This window comes from Marmota marmota, unplaced genomic scaffold (assembly GCF_001458135.2).
Source record: "Marmota marmota marmota unplaced genomic scaffold, marMar, whole genome shotgun sequence".
Lineage (NCBI taxonomy): Eukaryota > Metazoa > Chordata > Mammalia > Rodentia > Sciuridae > Marmota > Marmota marmota.
Window position 1 is genome coordinate 27,304,360 of NW_026000241.1, and position 22,866 is coordinate 27,327,225.

Genomic DNA, 22,866 nt, shown 5'->3' on the forward strand with positions numbered 1-22,866 from the left:
TCTCTCTCTCTCTCTCTCTCTCTCTCTCTCTCTCTCTCTCTCTCTCTCTCTCTCTTTCTCTTTCCTTTTCAGCTCTATGCAACTGGGCTATGAAGATAGGTCTATCCCTTGAAATTCCACATAGAATAAACTAGTGAATAATGATGTCCTTGTAAGATGGGTAAGTCAGAGCCAGGTGCGGTGGGGCATACTGGGAAAAAAAAAAAAAAAGGTGCTTAGCAACTCAGTGAGACCCTGTCTCTAAAATAAAATACAAAATAAGGCTGATGATGTGGCTCGGAGGTTGAGTGCCCCTGAGTTCAATCCCCAGTATGCATCCCCCAAAAACTGGGTAGGTCAAGTAGAAAATGTATTAGTTGCTCCTGATATTTAAAATCAGATTGACAGGATGAAAAATGCTTATTTGCCTCCGTGAAGGATGTTTACCTTGCAAGGACTTGAAACGATGATTTAAGCTGCAAACAAATACTTGTTCAGTTCCAGCGAAATATCAAAGCAGAGAGCCCTCTTCAAGATTGGTGGCCTTTACATTGCAGATGAGAGGAGGAGGGTCTTCAGAAACAGTGAGTGACTTCCTAGGGCCCAGAAGGGCAGTGAGGTTGTGGTGGCTCCTCCTGCCCTCTGATAGGTCAGGAAGAGCATACAAGCCCTCCCAGGAGACACAAGAGAAGGAAGACAGAGATGGGTGCATCCAGGCTCTCTTCAGGTCCTCTTGACTCCTCCTTGACTCTCAACTTGTTTTATTCAGCTGAAAGGATGTGATCAGAACAACGGTAGAGGAGGAAGAGTTGATTTGAGGGCTCACAGTTTCAGAGGTCTTAGTCCATAGAAGGCCGGCTCCATTTCTCTGGGTTCAAGATGAGGATGAACATCATGGTGGAGAGAGTGGCAGAGGGAAGCAGCCCACATTAAGAAGCAGAGAGAGAGACTCCACTCTCCAGATACAAAATATATACCCCATAGCCACGCCTCCAACTAACCACTTCCTCCAGCCACACCCACCTGCCTCCAGCCACCCCTCAGTTAATCCCATCAGGGATTGATCCACTGATTAGGTTAAGACTGACACCTCAATCATTTCTCCTCTGAACCTTCTTGCATTGTCTCCCGCGTGAGATTTTAGGGGACACCTCACTTGCAAACCATAACACAACTCTTGCTTTATTGCTTCCTATGATTTACAAACAGGACAGAGGACCTTTTTGCTTGTCTTGTTTCATAGTCTGCCTGTGTTCTACTTTCTTGATTCATTCTTTCCTTGAAGCTGTTTTCTCTATTCTCCTTGGATATTTGTATCTTATATGCATAACAGAATGGAGGGAAAAGGTGAAAGAAAATAATGAGGATGCTGCATCTTCAAACTGGGAAAGTATACACCATCATGATCCCACTTAGCCATGTACTAGCCATTTATAATGTCCCCAACTATGCTGCACCCCACCCCTGTGCAACAGAGGGGCTAAGGGGAAAGGCCTGAGGTTGAATCCACCCAGGGTCCTGGATAACTCTGCCCCTTCATCTGTGACCTTGGGCAAGTCACTTTCCCTTACTTAATACTCAGTTTCTTCACCTGTGAAATAGGGATGATTGTTATGTATCTCAGTATTGGCATTAGCGTGAGGGTCAAAAGAAATAAGGGAATGTGTCCAGCACCTTGGTTGGAACACTATGAGTCTCCAATAATGCTGCATGATGCCATGATCATGGTCCACTACCAATGATATCGACAGGTCAGATACACCACCCCTGCCAGGAAAGCTTAAGGGAGCAACGCAGCTGTCCTGTTACCTTGCTTCAGACGCATGAATTGGATACTCGCATCAGCCACATGCTATCAGCTTTTCTGAACACCCTACTCCATGGTTCAAGAAGTAAAGACTCACAGGCCTCACTCTTAATGAATCTTCCAGTCCCAGTTTCCAGGCATGATCTTTGAGGATTATCCACTAATATTAAATATCTTCTCAGGGTATTTGTGCATAAGGCACCACTGGAAGTCTATGGCTGAAGTTTCCAGTAGCCTTTGCTGCCAGCCTGCCTCCACAGTACCTCTGATTTTATGGTTCCTTCTTTTCCAGGCAAGGATTTTCTAGAGATTATCTAGCCTCTTTCTTAGGAGAATTCAGGAGATATTGACAGGAGCTGGAATTGGCTAATCTTTGTTTTCGGGCAAGGGCATCTGTATCCATGGTAGTTTTGCTTACCCTTCCAAGTGCACAGGGCCTAGAATGTTTAATTAACAGAGGCCTGGGTAAGAGTCCAGATTTTAAAGATTAAGAATGTTCTTTGCCTCTTGACCCTGTCAAGCCCCAAGACAAAAACTTTCCATGTGCCACCATGTGCCAGTTGAATAAAGGCCTTTGATGGCCATGTGCCCTGGCCAAGAGGACAAAACACAGATTGGTTAGAGTTTGGGACTCCTGGACCTGGGACAGCTTGGCTCAGTCCATTGATAATTTCATCAGACACACTTCCTAATCAGTCTTCCCTCCCTCCCTCTCCCTTTCTCCCTCCCTCTCCCTCTCCCTCTCTCCCCTCCCCCTCCCCCTCCCTCTCTCTCCCCCTCCCTCTCCCTCTTTCTCTCTCCCCCTCCCTCCCCCCTCCCCTCCCCAGCTAAGAGTCTGGTCTTTCCCTACATCATGCACTCCCAGTGTTCACGACATGACACATTGCTAGGTGCCCACCCTGCTTCTAGAATGCCACTGTTTGCCACTTCTCAGAGGCACGCTGGTTGAGAAAGTCTGACAGTTACTCTATCACAAGGAATACTATTTGATCCTAACTAACCAACCGCTGCCTTAATTCTGAGGACAAATTAGAAAGACAGAAGAAAAGGGCTGCTGGTTCCAAAAACAAGGAATTTGCTTCCTCTGGATGATGGCTGCCTTCACCCAGGTTCACCCCAGATTCTGCTCAGCTCTTCCTGTGTTCCATGGGAGCTGCTGGTAGAGCTTTGTACTGGGAGATGGCACACGTGTAGAGGGGTCAAGGCTTGGTCTGCTTATAATTTTTCAAGTGGCCTTGATCAAACCATGCCACCTTTTTGGACTTCAATTGCTTTTTCTATAAATGAAGTGGCTGAACTGGTGAGGTCCCAAGGTCCCTTTTAGTTCCCACTGTTGTTTGAATTTTACTCTCCCATTCACCAGAACCAATTGAACTAGTTACTTTGCCTCTGAAGCTGGGCATGGAATACTACCACACCTCAATTTGCCATACTTTGTCCCTAGCTGTGGTCAGAAAAGCAGAGTCTGGAGGACAAGGTGATGAGATCCATGAAGTCACCTCAGCATGGGTTAGCTAAGGTAGGATCCCTTTGCTCTGAACATCATAAGCTGGCATAAAGAGCAAACTCTTCCGTTTCTAAACCTTAAAATGAGAAGAAATGACTCTGCAGTTCGTCCTTACTAATTGGTTTGCTAAAGCTCTGTCTGCTTCACTTGCTCTAGATACAAGCCTACACAGCCTGTCACCCAAATATAGTCCCACAGCAGTCAAGAGAAGAGCCTAATATCTATGGCGACAGGACATTTCAGTCACCTACCAAATGGGTCCTATCAACTCAAAGCCTCCAAGTCAATATTAGCAGTGCAGAAAAACGAAAATAAGGTTCATGTGTAGGGCACAGGAAGTTTCATATAGTATTTCTTCTCTCGCTGGAATGTAACTGTGATCAATGCCAAGTGCAAATCATTGCTTGGAAGAAAAATGCATTCGTGATCATATTCCACTGGCACCACGTCATAGATGTGCTTATGTACATTATGACTTTACAACGTGAGTGTTACTTTTAAAAATTCCACCATCTTTCCCTTCTACCGCAAAGAAGTGTCCACAGTATTGTAGCACCCTGGCTAAAACGTCCATTGATGAGAGCTGACTTCAGAATCTACTAGTGAGTCCTTTAAAATGTAAGTGTTCCTGCTGGCATTGAAGCCTTCAGGTGTACACACCTTTGCATGTATTAATGCAGTCAGATGCGCCCTCCTGAAATCAGTCGGGCTGGGTGGGGACACAATGATAGTAGGTATAGACAAGGATCTCCAGAACCAGGCAGCCAAAGGTCAGAGGAAGAACACTTTGAGACTGAACCATGAGAAACTCACCTGCCAGGTGTGCTGGTGCACACCTGTCATCCCCACAGCTCAGGAGGCTAAGGATTTCGAGTTTAAAGTCAGCTTCAGCAAAAAATAATCAAGGTGCTAAGCAACTCAGTGAGACCCTGTCTCTAAATAAAATTCAAAATAGGGCTAGGGATGTGGCTCAGTGGTCGAGTGCCCCTGAGTTCAGTCCCCAGTACCGCAGCTCACCTAACAGCTTTACCTGGGGCAGACTGGCTCAACTTCCCTGGCTGGTACCCACTAGACATTCATAGCACACTTACGTGTCCTCCAAGTTAAGATCACCAAAAATGTCTCCAAGCATTACCAACTATCCTCAGGAATTCAAAAAACCTGGGTGAGGACTGCCAGCCTGGAGGAGCCCCGTGGCATGATGGGAACTGAGGTTTCTTTATGTCCCTTTGAGCACATATATGGCATCATCAAATAAGCCTCCTATTAGAGGTAATTTGCAGGAATGGGATTTTTCTTCCAAAGAGGCTTCCTGTGTTGGCAATTCCTTTCTCCTTCCCCCCTTTTCTCATCCTTCCGGACAAATGCATTCCTAGAACTGAGGCAGTTGTAGGTGGGACCTGCCAGGAAGTGAGCCACCCATCTTGCTTGGTACAACAAGTTTGGGTGGTATTGCTGCACCTTTACCAGTCACATCATCCTGAATAAATACAGCAATGAAAAACATGCAGGGAGGGTGTGCCACACGAAGCTCAGAGAGCACTGGGACGAGGCCATTTGGGAAGTTTGGTTCTCTCTGCAGAAGCTGTGGATGGTAGACATGCTCCAGAATAAACAGGATAATTATTGGCAGCACAATATATTTTCCTTCTTTTGGTTACTATTTGGTCAGAAAATATCTCAGGCCAGAATTTCATAAAGCTGAAAATGTTGGTATCTTAAGCTCTGACTTTTTCCCCCCTCCAGATTACACCTATCAAGTTCCTAAGCATCCATGTTCTCATCCACGGGTCTTGTTCCCTGGGTGAAATCAGACCAGCCTGTTCATTTGGACAGAATGTGTTGAACATATGTCTAAAGAAATGGCCCTTGGTGCTGTCCTTTTTCAGAAGTGATTTTTCTTCCTGAAGTAGCACTTCCTGAGGAAATAGGTGAGCCTCTCAAAGCAATATTCAAGCTAAGGGCTAGCTCACCCTCAGGAAGTTTTTACTGGCCAACCAGACCTCAAAGCCACTTTGAGGAAGTTTCCAGACACGGCTCAGCCCCTTAGCTAGCTCTGGGACTGTGCCAAATGCTTCCCTTCTCTGCAGTCACCTGCAGAATGTCACAAGGGGTTAGGAAAGCAGTCCCCAGAAATGCACCTTCAGCCTTCTCAGCCATGGTCTTTTTTTTTTTTTTTTGTAGATATACATGACAATGGAGTGTATTTTGACATATCAGATATACATGAAGTATAACATCCCATTCTTGTGGTTGTACATGATGTGGAGTGACACTGGTCGTGTATTCATATATGAACAAAGAAAAGTTATGTCTGATTCATTCTACTATCTTTCCTATTCCCATGCTCCCTTCCTTCCACCCCCCCGTCCAGTCTGGTGAAACCCCCCCAAAACATACACACACACACACACACCCCCTACCTAGTATGAGTCAGCATCCACCTATCAGAAACAACATTCGGTCTTTGGTTTCTTGGGATTGGTTTATTTCACTTAGCATGATAGTCTCCAGATCCATCCATTTACCTGCAAATGCTATAATTTCACTTCTCTTTATGGCTGAGTAATATTCCATTGAGTACATGTACCACATTCTCTTTATCCATTCATCTGTTGAAGGGCACCAAGCTTGGTTCCATAGTTGAGCTATTGTGAATTGGGCTGCTATATACATGGATGTGTTGGCAAGGTCTTCTCCCCTATAAATGGAGCTCAGAGGAGCATCTGCCTTGTGGTGTTACTGTACTGAGTTATGAAGCTCGGTATGTGCCCTGTCTGGCCATGCTAGGCCCTCTCAATGTCCCAAACACAAAATGAATTAAATTATTTGGTGACCTTTCAGCCTTCCAGATGGGCAGCTGAACAATCAGGGCTTAGTTACCTTGGTGGTTTGCTTTTGTCTTCCCAAGTTTTTTGGCCACTTGAAGGCAGAACCCACACTAACCTTTTTAAAAATCATCATCACCATCAGCAGCAGCAAGAGCAGCAGCAGCCAGTTTGGGACACAGAATCCCTCTGTGCACAGATGACTCTTGTTTGGCAAGTTTTACTGGAAGGAAGAGTGTTTTAATTAGAGAAATAACTCTTAGTGTTTGAGGTATAGAGTGAAAATGTCAGAATTTGAGACAGTATTAAGATTGAGAAATAAATCCTTGTTGTATACCCAAAACACATATGCTTTCAACTAAAAGATCATGGGACCAAGAATCAGAAGACCCATCCCAGTTCTTTCCCATCTGGGCAACTTTGAGCAAGAATATGACTTCTCTGGGCCTCATTTGCTCCATTTCAGACTTCTAAATACATGTTTTAGTCCATGGAATTTAGTTTTTCCTGTGATGATTATCTAAGTCACTGGGTATTGGAGTCCCACAAAGTCCCATAAAGAAGTAGAAGTGTAGTGTGCTTGGCTAGAACAACTTGGGTTTGAATCTTGACTTTGCCATTTATCCACTGTGACCTTAGGCAAGTTGTTTAACCTCTCTGTGTTCCAGTATCTTCTTATAAAACATAATCAACCTCATAGTCATTTGCAGATTAAATGGAACATACTCAGAGTAGATGCCTGGCATATAGTAAGCATGCTATATATGTGCTTTTTTTTTATTTTGTTGGATGTCTCTGGAAAGAAAAACCTGCCAGGAAAAAAAAAAGATGAAATTATAATCAGAAATTTTAGTGTTTAGATTTTTCCATTTCATGAACCAAATTTATCAACTATTTAAGAAAAAAAGACATTAAACGTTTTCCCTTTTAGTTTCTGATCTATCATTTCCCCTAACCTATAATCCATCAAATACCACCACCACCACCACCCCGTTTCCTGAATAGGAAAATCATAGCTCTAATCTCTATGTAGTAAATATTAAATCCCACCAAAGTGTCAAAATGAGTGCCCACACATGGAACCAATTCTATCTACTTTCTATGTTGACTGTCACCCTGGAACAGAGTGTCTCAAATATCGGTGTGCATGTGAATTACTTGTTCCAGTGCTAACTCACCAATTCTGGGACCAGAAACTCCACCTTGCTAAGAAGCTCCCAGGTGACACTGATGCTGCATGTCCTCCTATGACACTCGGAGTAACAAAGCCTCAGAAATTTAGAATCATTTGAGGATGCAGGGCACTTGGGGCACGCCTGACCCTAGCTGGGGGCAGACATTCAGGAACTCACTGCCTGGATCCCTCCCCAGCCCCAGGCTCACCAACTCTGGTTTAAGGAGTTGAAAAGTCTAATAGCCAAAAGGATAAGCCAAGGACTGTAGAAATCCCACCTACTTTTTTTCATTTCCCTCTACTGTGAAAATATCCAAGAAACAGCTGGTACCACACAGTCGGGCCTGTTTATGGCGCCAAGTTATCCGCACTGCAATTCTTCCCTCTATTTCTATTGTTGGGACAAGATGTGTGAGGTGCAGGTGCTAAACCAGACCCTCGAAAAGGAACACTGGATTCCCTGCAGAAATCATTCCACTAGGGCCCAGTTAATGGAATATGTTTTGGGTGTATTTAATAGTATTGGGGTGGGGATCTTTAAACTTCCCAAAAGTCTCTACTCTGATGGAGGCCTCATATCGAAAAGCCTTGCCTGCTATCACAAACAACAGTAAAGCAGATATTTTTAATAAGGCAGAGCCTCTGCTCCTGAACAAAAAGAAAACCAAATTTTTCTAGGTTGAAGTATTTCTGAAATGAAGGAAATGTCTGCAATAACCTTGATGCTGATTTTTTTTTTCCAAAAAGAAATGGAAGATGATAGTTTTTTATGAAAACTCAGAGGAACAACAACTTGTAGATCTATTTGATATGCTATTAATAACACATATATTTTTATCCATGTTGTTAATCTCTGGCTGTAATATATTGAAAGAATGAGTGTTTTGCTGCCAAGTAATGAGAAAGGGATGTTATAGTGCAATGTGTAAAATTGATCTGATGACCTGATTCACATTTTGCGGTTTTTTTTTTTTTAGAAATTATAAATCTCAAAGTTTGTTTGTTTATTGATACTGGGGATTGAAATCAGGGGCACTCAACCACTGAGTCACATCACCAGCCCGATTTTGTATTTTATTTAGAGTCAGGGTCTCACTGAATTGTTTAGCACCCCACTTTTGCTGAGGCTGGCTTTAAACTCTCCATCCTCCTGCCTCAGCCTCCTGAGCCACGGGGATCACAGGCATGTATCACCATTCCCAGCTTCAAAGTTTATTCTTTACCCACAAATTATATACCAGTCCTAGTTTCCAAAATCAGAAAAGACTCACATCTACTTTGGAAAGGGGTATTTCACGTTTGGGAGCATAAAATGCTGTCAGTCTTATGTATTGTATTTTTTTAAAAATGTGAGTTAGACTGGCAATAAGAATTGCTAATGCTCTGAACTTTTGCACAGGAGAAATATAATCCTGGCAGTAAACATCTGTTCCTTTTTATGTGCATTTGTGGTTCTTTAATATGAATGTTTCTGCAACAGCTGTAGCTTTTCTAATCTCTAAATGGAATCTCTGTGTCCTTTAGAGTAATTACCTCAAAGTTCGAGTCATCTAACCTGAGAATTCTGATTAAATCCAGTAGGAATTATGGAAAACCAAATGACTGTTACTAGGAGAGGATCCCATTGTGTCTTGCAGGAAGTACTTTTTCCATCCCCAGAGCCTTTGGTTAGTTCTAGAGGTCAGCTAGTTCTGAAATGATTAAATAAATGTAAGATGTTGCCTGTGAATCCAGCCATTGACATGCAGATGAGTGGGGTTTCCACTGTCTGAGCAAGTTACATTGTTTCATTTTTTTTAACTTTGTTTCAAACTAAACATTAAAATAGATTGTTGTGGGTTCCATTTAAATGTTCCAAACACATACTTTTACAAATTTTTAATGGTTTTTCTTATTATCATCGTTATAGTTTCTGGTTTCGGGATAATGACTTGAGATTTCTACGTCTCTGATGATTGTTGTGTACTAGGATAGTGATTGCCTAATCGAATATTCAGGAAAACCAGAGAAGTAGGAGCAGCCAGATAAGGAAAAGATTTGTTTGTCTCTTAGCGGCTCCCAAATCTCACTCACTTAATGGACCGAGAATCCCTGCCAATGAAATAGGAGAAACCCCTCTTGATAGCAAACTTAAATTCCCTGCTCTCAGGGACAGAGAAGTCTAGTCTCAACAAGTGGGAAAATTAAGTCAGGTGCCCAGGAAAAGAAAGATAAAACCATATAGCAATTGAAGGCAGTCTACCTAAACAAAGGAACTAGTTTTGCAAGACTTTGCATACAGAAGCCATTTCTGAAGGCTCATTTTATGTAACTGGACAAAGGCTGAATGGGGCGTCCGTAGACGTTCACTAAGAGTCTCAGGAATGAAGCAGCTGAGTTATTCTTCAGAGGATTAGAATCCCTGATTAGAATGCCCCTGCCAGCATTCAATCCGTTCCTTCATTCATTTTATACATGTATATATACAATATTAATTAAAGCTTAACCTCTTCTAAATTTTTCGATGAGACGTTAAGTAGGACTTCATTATTTTCTTTCCAAATGCTTGTCATCTTTCTTTAGAGACTTCTGCTCTAGATCTTGAAATAGCCACCAACACTTAGTACTTTGAAAGGGAAAAAAGAAATGAAAGAAGAGAAACTGGGAGAAATGGTATGGGTGTTGAAGACACATGATGAGAAATTTTTTGGCACTGAACTATGCAGTAGGAGGACAGAAAAAAACATGGTGGGGGGGTTCTCTCCCCAACCCTTATTTCTCATGGGGCCATGGAAGAGAAGAAGGCAAAGATGCTAAGTTCAGGCAATGGACACTTGTTAATGCCTCAGGCCCTGCCTCAGATGCAAGGGCACAAAACTCTACAGGCCAAGGTCCCAGCTGGCAGGAGCTCACAAATCTAAACAGGTGAACTAATCCTTCCAGTACGGTGGCACACACTCCAAGTGGAAACACAGGAGTCAGCTAACTCCTCCCAGACACCCTTATGCCCTCACTGGTTGAGATAACAGAAATAATACCTATGTCTTGGTTTACTTCAAGTTAGATGAGGCAATGTACTTAGGAGGCTACCTGAGATGAAGTAAGTATTTAATGAATAGTATTTTTTTTTAATTTAGGGTGCCTCATCTAGTAGCCAGGCTTATAATAAGAACTCAGTAAATTTGAGCTGTTAACATCAGCATTATTATTCTCGTACCTTGTATACAACAACAAATATTCCTTTATTTCTCATCCTCCTTACTGTCAATTCCCTTTAGAAGCCAACAGCCTGGAAGACCTTCTCCCCAGCTAGGATCTAAGTGTCTTCAGTGCCCCCACGATGGCCAGAACATTCCCCTCCATTCTGCAGGTTTCAATTATAGAAACCAAAGCAGTGTGTGATCCCAACCTGAAGGCCTGAGTCTTCATAACTGGGAATACAAACATACACCAATAAGATCTTAGAAACAATACACGGCTGCCTGCTGTTAAATTAACATTTTTTCAAGTTAATTAACATCAACTCCTCACAGAATAGCAGCAGGGGAGGGCTGTGTGGGTAGGACTGGAACTGAGCTGCGAGGGTTCAGAATGTTCATCTGAGTTGAGAGACAAGGAGCATGGGGATGGATCCTACAGGTGAGAGTTGTGGATCTGAGCTGGATAATTATCAGTAGTGAAAAAGGACAGGGACACCCAGGGCACTTGCTGCACCTCAGCTCAATGCCAGGCCTTGTAGGCATGTTGGCTCTCGTAATCTTCACCACATTACTTCTCCCGCAGTTCACTAATGAGACTCTGCCAATCCAGGCAGCCTTTCCATCACAAATCTTGAAAGTACTATTAGTTAATGCATTTTAAAAATAGGCAACAATCTGACTTTTCTCTAGTTTGAAGAAATCTCCCTTCCCTTGCCTTAATATATTAAATCCCTAAGTCCTGTAACATCTGGAAGGGCAGTACTGGAGACCTTAGTGATTGACAGTCCAGGGAAGCCAGGTACTGCAGCTTCAGGCTCCTACTGATGGTTCCCAGACCAGGCAGAGCCACCTTGGTTGGGTCCAAAGGCACTGGGAAACACAAGCCAGCCACCTGCCCACAGAGACCAGCCCTCCCCATCCCAGATGTCAGTAGACTAATGGGAAGAAGCCAGTGTCTCAGAGGTCCTAGGAGGAGGGTGTGGGGATGCCAGCAGCCTCACTCTGGCATCCTTTATGGTGCTCCTCACCAGACACATGTCTGGGCAGCAAAGAATGAGCTAAGCCTGTGGTTTAGGCAGAGTGTTCATGGGAGCTAACCCTGTAGTTCAGACAAAGTAAAGATGATCAGTTCATCAGCCAGGAAGGACAGAAACATCTTCTCTGCTCACAGAACATGTCAGTGGCTGTGCACAGCACTGATCCCTGGCCAAGCTGCCTTCCGTTGCAGAACTTTGATGCTAACCAGTTTTGGATGATTCTATCTGGTAGGGAGCACATTATGGATCAATGAGTAGAAATCCCTGGATAAATCAAAGATTGTACATGCTCTGCTCTGCCTCTGGGCTATTTAGATCTGTCTTTATTCTGTTCAATTCCTTCCCAATATTTTTTGTGGTGTTGTCACGTTAGAACATTGTGCATAGAGCTGTGGCAATTAAGATGAAGCAGTTATTTAGAGTTCTGTAAGGAGGGAAAAGTGTATGTACCATCAACATAATACAAAGAGGACATGGTAGGTCCTTGCCTTTCAAAAGAGACATGGCAAACAACAAGGATAGTCAGGAGAGAGATTCAGAGAGTAATTTGCACAAAAACCACAACGAATATATGGTGAAGTCAGAACTTGAACCTTGACCAGCAGAGCCCATGTTCTTATCCATTATCTTATCCTGTTTCGAGAAAGCAAAACAGTCTTCATTTTCACCAGCAGCTCTGGGAGGACATATTGTCCATGGTGTAAAATATGCATTGAATCATATGTCCTGATGAGTCATCCTCAGGACAGACCAGTTGCTTTTGAATAAGAAAACAGAATCCCTGACTAGGAGATAATTTTCTCTTTGCAAAGTTATGGATCATTGGGGCACAATAAATATTTATTGGGATATTGTGCTAGGCAGCACAACATAAATAAGGGAATTATATATGCATATGTAAATGGTTGTAGCACAAGGTGGTAGGTAACCCATGGAGGGAAGGAGATATAGGAGCCCTATTATGGAAGTTTGGAGAATGGGCAGATTGCTTCAGAGAAGCTTAAACAATGAGCTAGACCTTGAAGGCTGATTAAGGACCAAAATGTTTTCATTATTATGATTCTTATGTATTAAAATACATTGTCATATATTTTAGCTACCAAGTTAATCAAGTTAATCAAGCCAGGTATGATGATGGTCAGGCCAACATTAAAGGAAATGCCTACCTCAACAAAATGCCTCTCCCCAGCCTTTCACAACAGCTAGGAAGCCAGACCTTTTATGTATTAACTTATTTGATTATCAAAACAATAGTATAGCCCAGTATGGTGGCATATGCCTGTAATCCCACAGCTTGGGAAGTTGATGCAGGAGGATCTCGAGTTCACAGCCAGCCTCAGCAACTTAACAAGGTCCTAAGCAATTCAGGAGGTACCTATCTCTAAATAAAATATTTTTTTAAAAAAGGGGATTGGGATGTGGCTCACTGGTTAAGCACCCCTAGGTTCAATCCCTGCTACCCCCTAAAAAAAGTATATTCCCATTTTACAGAAAACTCACATCTCCAGACTTCCAGAAGCAACTTTTTATTTCCTTGCTCCTCCAATAAATCTCTTCAAGGCTTTCAAAAATATATATATAAGGTCTTTATCAAAAGAACTCTAGAGCAAAGCTTGGCAACTATAATCAACTTTAACTCAACGCTGGGAGGTTGGGTTTTAGAGTCACAAGACCTGGGTTTGAGTCCAAGTGATGAATAGCCATGTCACTTTCTAAACTTAGTTCCCACTCCTGTGAAATGAGGATAAGCATTATATCCACAACCCGCATCACAGGTAAGCCTGTCAAGCACCTATCATGTATAAGGTTCTCTTCTCGGTGATGGACACACAGCATTGACCAAGGCAGAGCTGGTCTCTGTTCTGTTGTGCCCGCATTTCTAGTGAAGACGGACAAGGAAGTCCCAGTTGGTAATGAGTCTTATGGAGAACATAAGGTAAGAGGATCTATAGATCCTTGGGGAGGGCTGGGGATATAGCTCAGTTGGTAGAGTGCTTGTCTGTATGCATAAGGCCCTAGGTTCAATCCCAAGCACCATCAAAAAGAAAAGAAAATAGCTGGGGAGCTGGTCAGGACAGATCTGATACCTCACTATGGAGAGCTAGTTACATGAGAATTTAGAAAGGGACCCTCAGGCTTCTAAGAAAGAGTTTCTGCAAAGACTCTGGGGGCAATGAGCTTCCCATGTTAGACGCCTCTGCACCTGGAGGGTAAAGAGCAAGGAACAAAGCCACAGAAGAGGAGCTCAGCCTGACGTGGCTGAACAGGAGAGGCAGGGACAGCCCAGAGCTTGGAGGGCCACAGTAGGCCCTGCCTGAGAACTTTATTCCAAAATTGATGGGAAGTCATCAGAAGATTTTAAGCAGCAGAGAAATGTACTCTGTTATACTTTTAAAAGCTCCCTCTGGCTGCTCTGTGGACAATGGATTGTAGGAGGCTGAGAGGGAACACAGGGAGAGCTGTTAGGAATATAAGTGAGTAATGAGGTAATTGAAGGTGGAAATAAATATCATTTCTTAAGAACTTTCAAAGCACTAATTGGTGGTTATTAATAGGTCCACTGCGACTCATTAAATAAGGTGCGCAATGACAACATGTCTGTTTCAAATGGCACAAAAGATAAGAAAGAGCAGATGAGGAACTTATTCAAATTTTAGGTTGCCAATCAAGCCGTATATTCCAATGGACATCCCTAATGTTTGTGAAGATGATGAAGAGTACCTAACTCAGTAGGAGATGCTCAGCCAGATTTTAGTCTCCTGACCAATGTGGCTGTAAAAATAAAAATCAGTTGATATGTACATAGTCTGAAAAATCATCCAAGAATAAACCTTACCAGTTGGAGTGAAACATTTAAATGGAAATTAGAGATGTCATACTGAAGAGTCTGATGCCAAATCATGATCATTCAACAGGTCCCCTGGGTTTGCAAAGCGTATTATGTGCCTGTCCCCCTAATATGGTCTGGGATCACAGTATCTAATATCAATGGCTTTTTGTGTATGTGCTGAGGATTGATCCCAGAGGCACTTAACCACTGAGTCACATTCCCAGCCCTTTTTTATTTTTTGAGACAGGGTCTCACTAAGTTGCTCAGGGCCTTATTAAGTTGCTGAAGCTGGCTTTGAACTTGCACTCCTCCTACCTCAGCCTCCCAAGTCACTGGGTTTACAGGTGTGCGCCACCATGGTTGGCTTCAGTTGGCCTTTTAATGCAAGCTGAACCTGCTTATAATGAGCACCGTGAAATCCCAGCCTACTGCTCTCATCCTTTCTGGTCATTTTATCATAATCCTATTTCCTTTGCTTTAGCTCTTTTCCAAAGTATCAGCTTGCTATTATGTCCTGAAATACATGAATATTTTAATATAATTCCCCTTTTTTGAGGGACAGACTTATTTTCTATCATCTTTAATGAAATTTCCAGAGATATATGATACAGGCAATTATGTTAATGAGATTTATGTTTATTTCTTTTTTAAAAAAAGACCCTTTAGACCAGTGTTGTCGTCATTCAAAGCCATTAAAGTGATGGTTCTCACACTCATTTATGTCTAAGCTCCCTTGACACACACAAGTTAATGTGTTCCTAGTTACTTTAGTAGAAGTTCATATGCCCTTATCCAGTTAATTTATTTAAATTAATTTGCATGACAACGGATGGATTAAATTGGTTAATTATCTTGATGTCTAGAATATGAAGTGTTAAAAGCCAGATGTTAGCTGAGCTCAATTAAAGAGCAAAGTGTTCACACTTCATGTGAATAACAAGATATGATCTTTTCTAGAATCCCCTTTTTAAAAATATGACTTCTAGAGGCTGAGGTTGTGGCTCAATGGAAGAGCACTAGTCTACCACGTACAAGGCACTGGGTTCCATCCTCAGCACCACATAAAAATAAATAAATAAATGTCCAACCACAACATAAAAAAAGTGTAAAAAAAAAAAAATTAGTTCTAGTACCATGTGCTCGCTATCCCAGATAATGCTCCAAACACTCTTTTTGAATAAGTATATATGGATTTATTGGGCTTAACAATATCCAGTTAAAATCTGGCTTTTAATGTGTCACTCAGAAGACCCTCAAACAATTAAAGAATTTTTGAATGATAATGCAAATTTACTCTGAGGCTATGTAAAACATTAGTGCCTGTGGAGACTGCACACCCATCTAAAATCTGCCAATGTATTTTCTTGCCTTAAATTTATCTCACCCCTGTGAATCTCACCCCAAAATCCATTGGTGTCACAGTCACCTGCAGAACTGAGCAGAAATACACATGCCCAGGCCCCATCCTCCCAAGTCAAAAGTTCAGATCTTTGGTGGTGTTTAATAATGCCTCAGGTGTTCTGATGAATACCAAAGTTGAGAATCACTAGCTTTTGGTATGCTAGTCCCTCTGAAAAGAAATATCCCATTGGAGTGAACTGTGGGGGAACCAAAGATTGAGCACTTAGTATAGTAATAGCAAAAAATTCCTGAAAACCATTATTCCCTACGTGTGTGAATGTTTATGTGTGTCTATCTACATATATGTATGTAAATATCCATATGCACCCATATCTGTGTGTATGTATGCATACATACATAGACACAGATATGTGGACATAACTTGTAGTTTATCAACAAAATACCCAGTAGGTGGAACTTAAGGGCCCTGTGCAAAGGGTGTCTCATTCTTTCTTGGGAATGGAATAAGAATTGCATGTGTCCCATTCTGGAGACGATAAGAATCAAGAATCCTTTTAAAATAAATCTGTTAAGTTTTCCCATGACCCAACCGGGACTTCTCAGTCTCCATGTTTCCCAGCAGTACCCCAACCAATAAACCTGCCAATTAAGCAACTGAATATCATTATTGTGAATGTAATTACAGACAGCAATTATGAGCTTGTAAATTCCTCCCATGAATACAGCTCTTTTCCCAAACCATCTTAAGCTCTTTTCTTAGGAAAGTGGAAAGCAATCCTATCCCTCACCTCACCCCAAATGTGGCCTCCCTTGCTTAAAAGACACTCCTCCTTGCTGGCCCTAGGGTCATGCTGAGCAAGCTTTAATGGCTGTGCTATAAAGCAGAGCGCCCCCTTGGGGTGCAGTGCTTTTCAGCATCTTTTACATAAAGTTTCTCTAGGGAGCAGATCTCTTAATCTCTTGTTGGGACTGGGGCATTAGTACCAAATTTTAAGAATCATTGCAGAAAAATCAAAGGATGGAACTCTGAAGAATAATGTCAGTATTTTAACATTATTGAAATTAAGCTTTAAAAGGTGCAATTCACTAAGGATTTAGAGTCTCTGAAAATAAAGTTGGCACTGTAGAAGCATGCATAGGCGAGAAGGCTTCACATGTCTGTAGAAATAAAATTAATCTTCTTCAAGCCCAGAATTAACCCTTGCATTCAGTTACTGTATATTTAGTTCATGAAAACCTTAAACCCTCCTAGATAATAGGTGCTTGAAAGAGTTCTACACAGACGTGTTTGGCTTAAGATGCAATGCAGTCTGCCAAGATCCCAATCTGTTGTTTCATTTTAGTGGATAGTGAGAATAAGTAATTGCACTAGTAGTTGGTTGAAAAGGGGAAGAACTGCATGCAGACCTGTTTGATTCACCATGCGATGAGTGATACCATATAAACTCTGAGAAGAAAGTTCCCGTATTTATTTAACTTACCTGATACTATGCCTCACACGGCCCTTTGCATAGAATCGATTTTCAGAGCTCTTCTCTGAATAAGGTTAAATATCACACCCAGCAGTTAGCATGATGTATGACATTTTTAAAGAAGACATTGCTTACAAGCCAAATGAACTACTTCAAGCCATAGCATTTCCATTAACTATAACCAAAAAATCAGGCACTGATTATGCCTTTGTTGTTGTTGATGATGATGTTTTTGTTCATGGATGTCTCCTGGTGTAGAAGTAGAATGTGCCTGGGCATCAGAACTTTTTCAGAGTAACATGAAAATTCAGAAGTACCAATACAACTTTCATAAGTGACCCGGAGGAGCTGATACTTTTAGAGAAGCTAACCTGATCAAACTCGGCTGAAGATATCTTGTGGCATTAAGTGAGGGTGCTTATTTCACTTAGCATGACAGTCTCCAGTTCCATCCGTTTACCAGCAAATGCCATAATTTCATTTATCTTTGTGGCTGAGTATTATTCCAATGCAACCACAAAAATGGAAAGTTATACTCCATGTAGGTATAATATGTCAAAATACACCTTACTGACATTTATATCTAAAAAGAACAAAAAAGATACCTTAAAAAAAAGACGGTGCAGGGCTGGGGTTATAGCTCAGCGTTACAGCGCTTGCCTCGCACTTTGAGGTACTGGGTTCGATCCTCAGCACCACATAAAAAATAAATAAATAAAATTTAAAAAGAGGGTGCTTATGAAAACCTTAAGCCTTTTTTACTCTTTTATTAAATAATTTAAATTCCTTTTAAATGTTTGAAAAGTAGGTTAAAATTCCCTAGGCTGAGCACAGGTCAGATGGACTTATCTCTAAAAGCACCAGGGATACAAGCATCTAGGATCTTTTGGTAACTTTAGCATAAAAGAAAATTCATGAGTGAATTACAGTCTTTCAATCACCGTGTATGACCACTTTAAGAGGAAGACTCTTTATAGTTTTTCTAAGGCTAAGAATTTCTAGAAATATGGGTAACCAGATAGGTTATATTTTTAAAATATGTATTTTATACACACACACACACACTCTCTCACATCCCTCCACAGATATATATGTGTGTGTATACACACAGATATATAACATATATATATATATATATACCTGTGAATCTATACAGATTTATATGTACTTTTGAATATGTATAGTATATATCTGTAAATATCTGTGTACGTACATAGATGTATACACACATTTGCTCATTTTTTTTGCTCTGTACTTTATATCCATATAAAGATATGAAAAGAGAAAAATTGCAACCAGGGAAGATTAATATAAGAAATTCTTCATTATATTATCCTATCTTTTTCCATTTTCTAGAGGGCAGACCCTCAAGTCCCTATAAATTGAATAGGAAAAAGTATATAATAACACATAAATAATTAACCACCGGGTACAGCTGCCAAAGAGATTTTGGGCTCATCGTTCTATTATTAGGCCACAGCTAAAGTACTAACTGCTTCATTTCACCTGATCTCATTGCCAATTTGGGACTACATTGAAATCATTTACAAAACTTTTATATTTGAAAGATCCAGTTCTTCTTCTTCTTCTTCTTCTTCTTCTCCTCCCCTCTTCCCCCAACCATCGGGGTAGAAGGTGGTAAGAACAGAGTTGTCACTCTCAGTGTGGCCACGTGAGTGCCTCTCATTTAAGTAACAAGGTGTCCCTCAGGTCAGCCTGTGATAAAACCCAAGTCAAACAAGGCTGAGTCCCGGATGTTTTATGTCCTGAGGATCCGACCTAAGGTCATGGCCAGCCCTGATTTGATTCTCAAGACCTCAAATGGTCATGTAAGCAGTGACATAAATGGGTGTAAACTTCCTCTTGGGCCATTGCCGTGGAAGGGGGACGGGTGAAAGTACAGCCGTGCCAGGGTGGAACACATGTCCTCCTAGACACTGGGCATAAGCAGGAGTGTTCATTACTCGGACGGGCAACCTAGCCATGGTGGCTAGATGCCCAAGGCTGACGAATTCCGCATCATGTCACTGCCTTCAAGTGGAGGTCCATGTGAATACTGTCAGCCCCAAAGAATTGAGAAACCGCCTGCCTTCCAGAACTCTGCATCTCAGCAAAGCCTCCATACCACCAACAGCTTGTCATCTCGTGTTTTTCAACCCCCTAGAAAATGGCCTTCCAGCCTGGGACAAACCGAAGCACTGTCCAGACCGGGAGGAGGACTGGAAGCTAGTAGGAATGTCCGAAGGCTGCCTACACAGGAAGAGCCATTCAGAGAGGCGCAGCACCCTGAAAAATGAACAGGCATCACCGCATCTCATCCAGGCCACTTGGACCAGCTCCATATTCCACCTGGACCATGAGGATGTGAACGACCAGAGCATCTCAAGTGCCCAGACCTTCCAGACGGAAGAGAAGAAATGCAAAGGTAACTGGACTTATTTGTTTTTTCTTTTTGAAAACATTTATTGCATATTTCTATACAGAAGAAAGAATCTCCCTGTAACTGTATACTCAGTCTCTGATTCCTCCAAGGCACCGTATCCACGTGTTCCGATTCAGGTTGCATTGGGATGCTTGGGGAAATGTCTTCTCCCCAAATTATATCTTTGGGGAGAAGACATTTCTATTGCTTTAATTAGCAGAAGTGTGGGTAGCTTGGGCTTTCATTCTGTTTTTTTTTTTTTTTTTTTTTTTTTTTTNTCTTTAAATGTCCAAGTTCATGAGATTTCCTATTCTTTACAATTTAGAGGGTTTTTTAAAAAATAATAATAATAATAATAAGTTTCTTTTGGTTTATTAATTATTACTACTCATCGTAAAGATTGTGTGTTTGAAAATCTTGCCATCGTATACCAATATGTAACAATGAAAATTTGTAAAGACTCCTACATAAAAGCTATTAAGGGATTTCTGCCAACTATCCTATCTTACACATACATACACAATTTATCATTTCTGTAAAAGAGCTAAGATTTTAGCTTTTCTGAAAACATTTTGAAAGCTCTTTGTAGCTACCAGTTTACCTGGGAAATTGAGTATGCAGATTGCTTCAGTTGAAAATAGAGTTATCCAAAGATAACAGTAAATAGTCACGAGCTCTAGTTCAAGTGTAGTCAAAACTATACACGTTCCTTTTGGAAAGGTTTGTGTTTGAATTGTCCTTCATATTGATTAGGAGGTTTGAAAAATGTAAGGGATACTTAGAAAAAGGAAAAATAAGATTTTTCAAAGGAGTCAGGACTTAGGACTGTGTGTGTGTGTGTGTGTGTGTGTGTGATGTGCACACTTACACACACATATGTACATTTGTTTCAGATACAATTGAGACATAGTCAGCATTGGTGACCAAATTATATCTTTGAATTTTATAGGCTTCATTAAAACTAGGTCAGACCTTAGTTTACAGTGAAATATCCACAGTACTGTAGTGTCCTTGTGATTTAAGGACTTCATGAACTAAATCTGATTCATTCACAACTGGTATCCACATTCATTTGTTCATAGAATTCATCTATGTCACTATCATTTATGAGAAACCTTGGCTGTAGGTATTTAGAGTTCCCAACATAACATATTTCAGATCTGTTAGTGTACCTTGAAAGCAAGATGAACTGGGCATGCCTATAATCCCAGCTACTCATGAGGTTGAGGTAGGAGGTTTTCAAAAGTTTGAGGCACCCTGGGTAATTTAGCAGGATCTGTCTCAAAAAAAAAATTTTTTTAAGAGGTATGGGGATACAGCTCTGTGGCAAAACACTTGCCTGGAAGGCATAGAGCTCTGGGGTCAGGCAAAAAAAAAAAAAAAAAAAAAAGCAAAAGGCCAAAGGAAATAGTCTCTGGATACAAGACCCAAAGTAAAGGACAGTAGTTAAGATCACAAATTTTTCAAATTATGGGTGCTAGCATCCTAGCCTTCTATTTTCTGTCCTTGAGTAAACTTACATGATTGTTGATAGAATGAAATAAGATAAAGTATTGAAGCATTTGGCATAGTACCTGACATACAGTACTCTCCAAATAACGGACTTCATTCCTGTGAGAATTATTACTAGCTGTGCATTGTTAAATGACATATCTTCCTTGAACTGTGCTGTGTGCCTAGTAAGGACTGGAGTAAGGGAAGAATGACAGATGCGTATGGGGTGGGGCATGGTGTTTCTTTTGGCTCTTTACACTAAAAGTGGGAGAATTACTCAGTAAGAAAATATAATTAAATGATTGAAGTGCATCTTCATGATTCTAGTAGTAATCAATAAACTACTGGGGGCTGGGGATGTGGCTCAAGCAGTAGCGCACTCGCCTGGCATGCATGCGGCCCGGGTTCGATCCTCAGCACCACATACAAACAAAGATGTTGTGTCTGCCGAAAACTAAAATAAATAAATAAATAAATATTTAAAAAAAATAAAAAATAAACTACTAAGGCAGGCTTTTCTGTGGTTTCTGGAGGCACAAGGCAATGCCCTGGTTCACCATGAAAGGGCCACCCAGAAACCTACATCATCATGGCCCAAGAATCTTACAAACTAAACTTTGCTCATTTATTATTTTGGATCCTATACCATAGACTTATCTTTTTGTTTTGTATTTAGTGATGCACCAGGAAAGCAGAGTGATTCATCTGTCTTTTCTCTTTGGACTAGGCTCTCCTCCATCTGCTCTGATTATCTACTATATCTACATAGTCAGTGCAAGGAAAGTGCTACTTGATGCCCGTTTATGCTGGGCATTTATTTCCTGACTGGCTGTCCTACCTCAGAGCACCCTTGATATCTCATTCCTGGGCTGCTATTCCATGCATTCATTCTTCAGTGTTCATTGAGGGCCTACTATGTGCAGGATATTGCCCTTGATATCCAAGCATGAAAAAAAATGGTAGTAGGGCCAAAAGGATACCCAATTAACCCCATTCCAAGGACCCTGAATGTAATTGATAATAACTAAATGGACATGACCAACACAAAAAAGATAAGTCTATGGTATAGGATACAAAATAATAAGTTGACTGCTTGAGGTTGCATTAAACCCATCTCCCAAACCAGTAACCCAGCCAGGCTGAGAAGGACTTGTAGACTTCCACTCTTCTTGCAAATTGTTGATTTCTACTCTTCACTGATGTAAGTACAGAGCCAAGAGGGAGCTTTGGGAACTCTTATAGCATTTTAGTATTGCCATCCACATCCAAACGCATCATCAGTGGACTCATCTTGGTGAGTAGGGTACAGAGCAGTAGGGTGTTGGTCAGTCATGTATGGCCAGAGCTAATCAAAAGTCTTATGCAGCAGAACCATGTATTAGTCCATAAAATACCAGGTTTTTTTAATGGTCTTTCACTTCAAATCGTTTACAAACCATTGTTTTATGATTATAGCACTCTTAAATGTTTTTTCCTTTGGGCTTATTTTTGGTATGTATCTAATATTTATTTTTTCACTTTGCTCTGAATACTGCTTTTATTTCAATTTGCTACCTGTGGTCTTTATCTGCTGCAGTCTTACTAATTAACACATTACTAATTAACACATTTGACTAGAATGAGAGCCCACCATCCAAATTCACTCTAGTATGGGAGGCTATTCCAACCAGAAGCCAATCACCCTTCCCTTCCCCACTTCACCTCTACTACCCACACTCTCCCTCTGTTTCCATGCCACATCTCCTTGCAGTTTGTCACAATTTGAGCTGATCTCC

At 41.2% G+C, this 22,866-nt stretch overlaps 1 protein-coding gene across 2 annotated transcripts in view; it reads left to right on the forward strand.

Annotated features, from left to right (window-relative positions):
• Nucleotides 1–22,866, forward strand: part of Thrb (thyroid hormone receptor beta) — a 252,437-nt gene that overhangs the window by 156,109 nt on the left and 73,462 nt on the right. The window contains exon 3 of one of the 2 annotated variants that reach the window (XM_015489562.2): nt 19,340–19,600. The exons of the other annotated variant lie outside the window; for it this stretch is intronic. Within the exon in view, the coding sequence (XP_015345048.1) occupies nt 19,340–19,600 (261 nt within the window). The remainder of the gene's footprint in view (nt 1–19,339; nt 19,601–22,866) is intronic. 2 annotated transcript variants of the gene reach the window in all.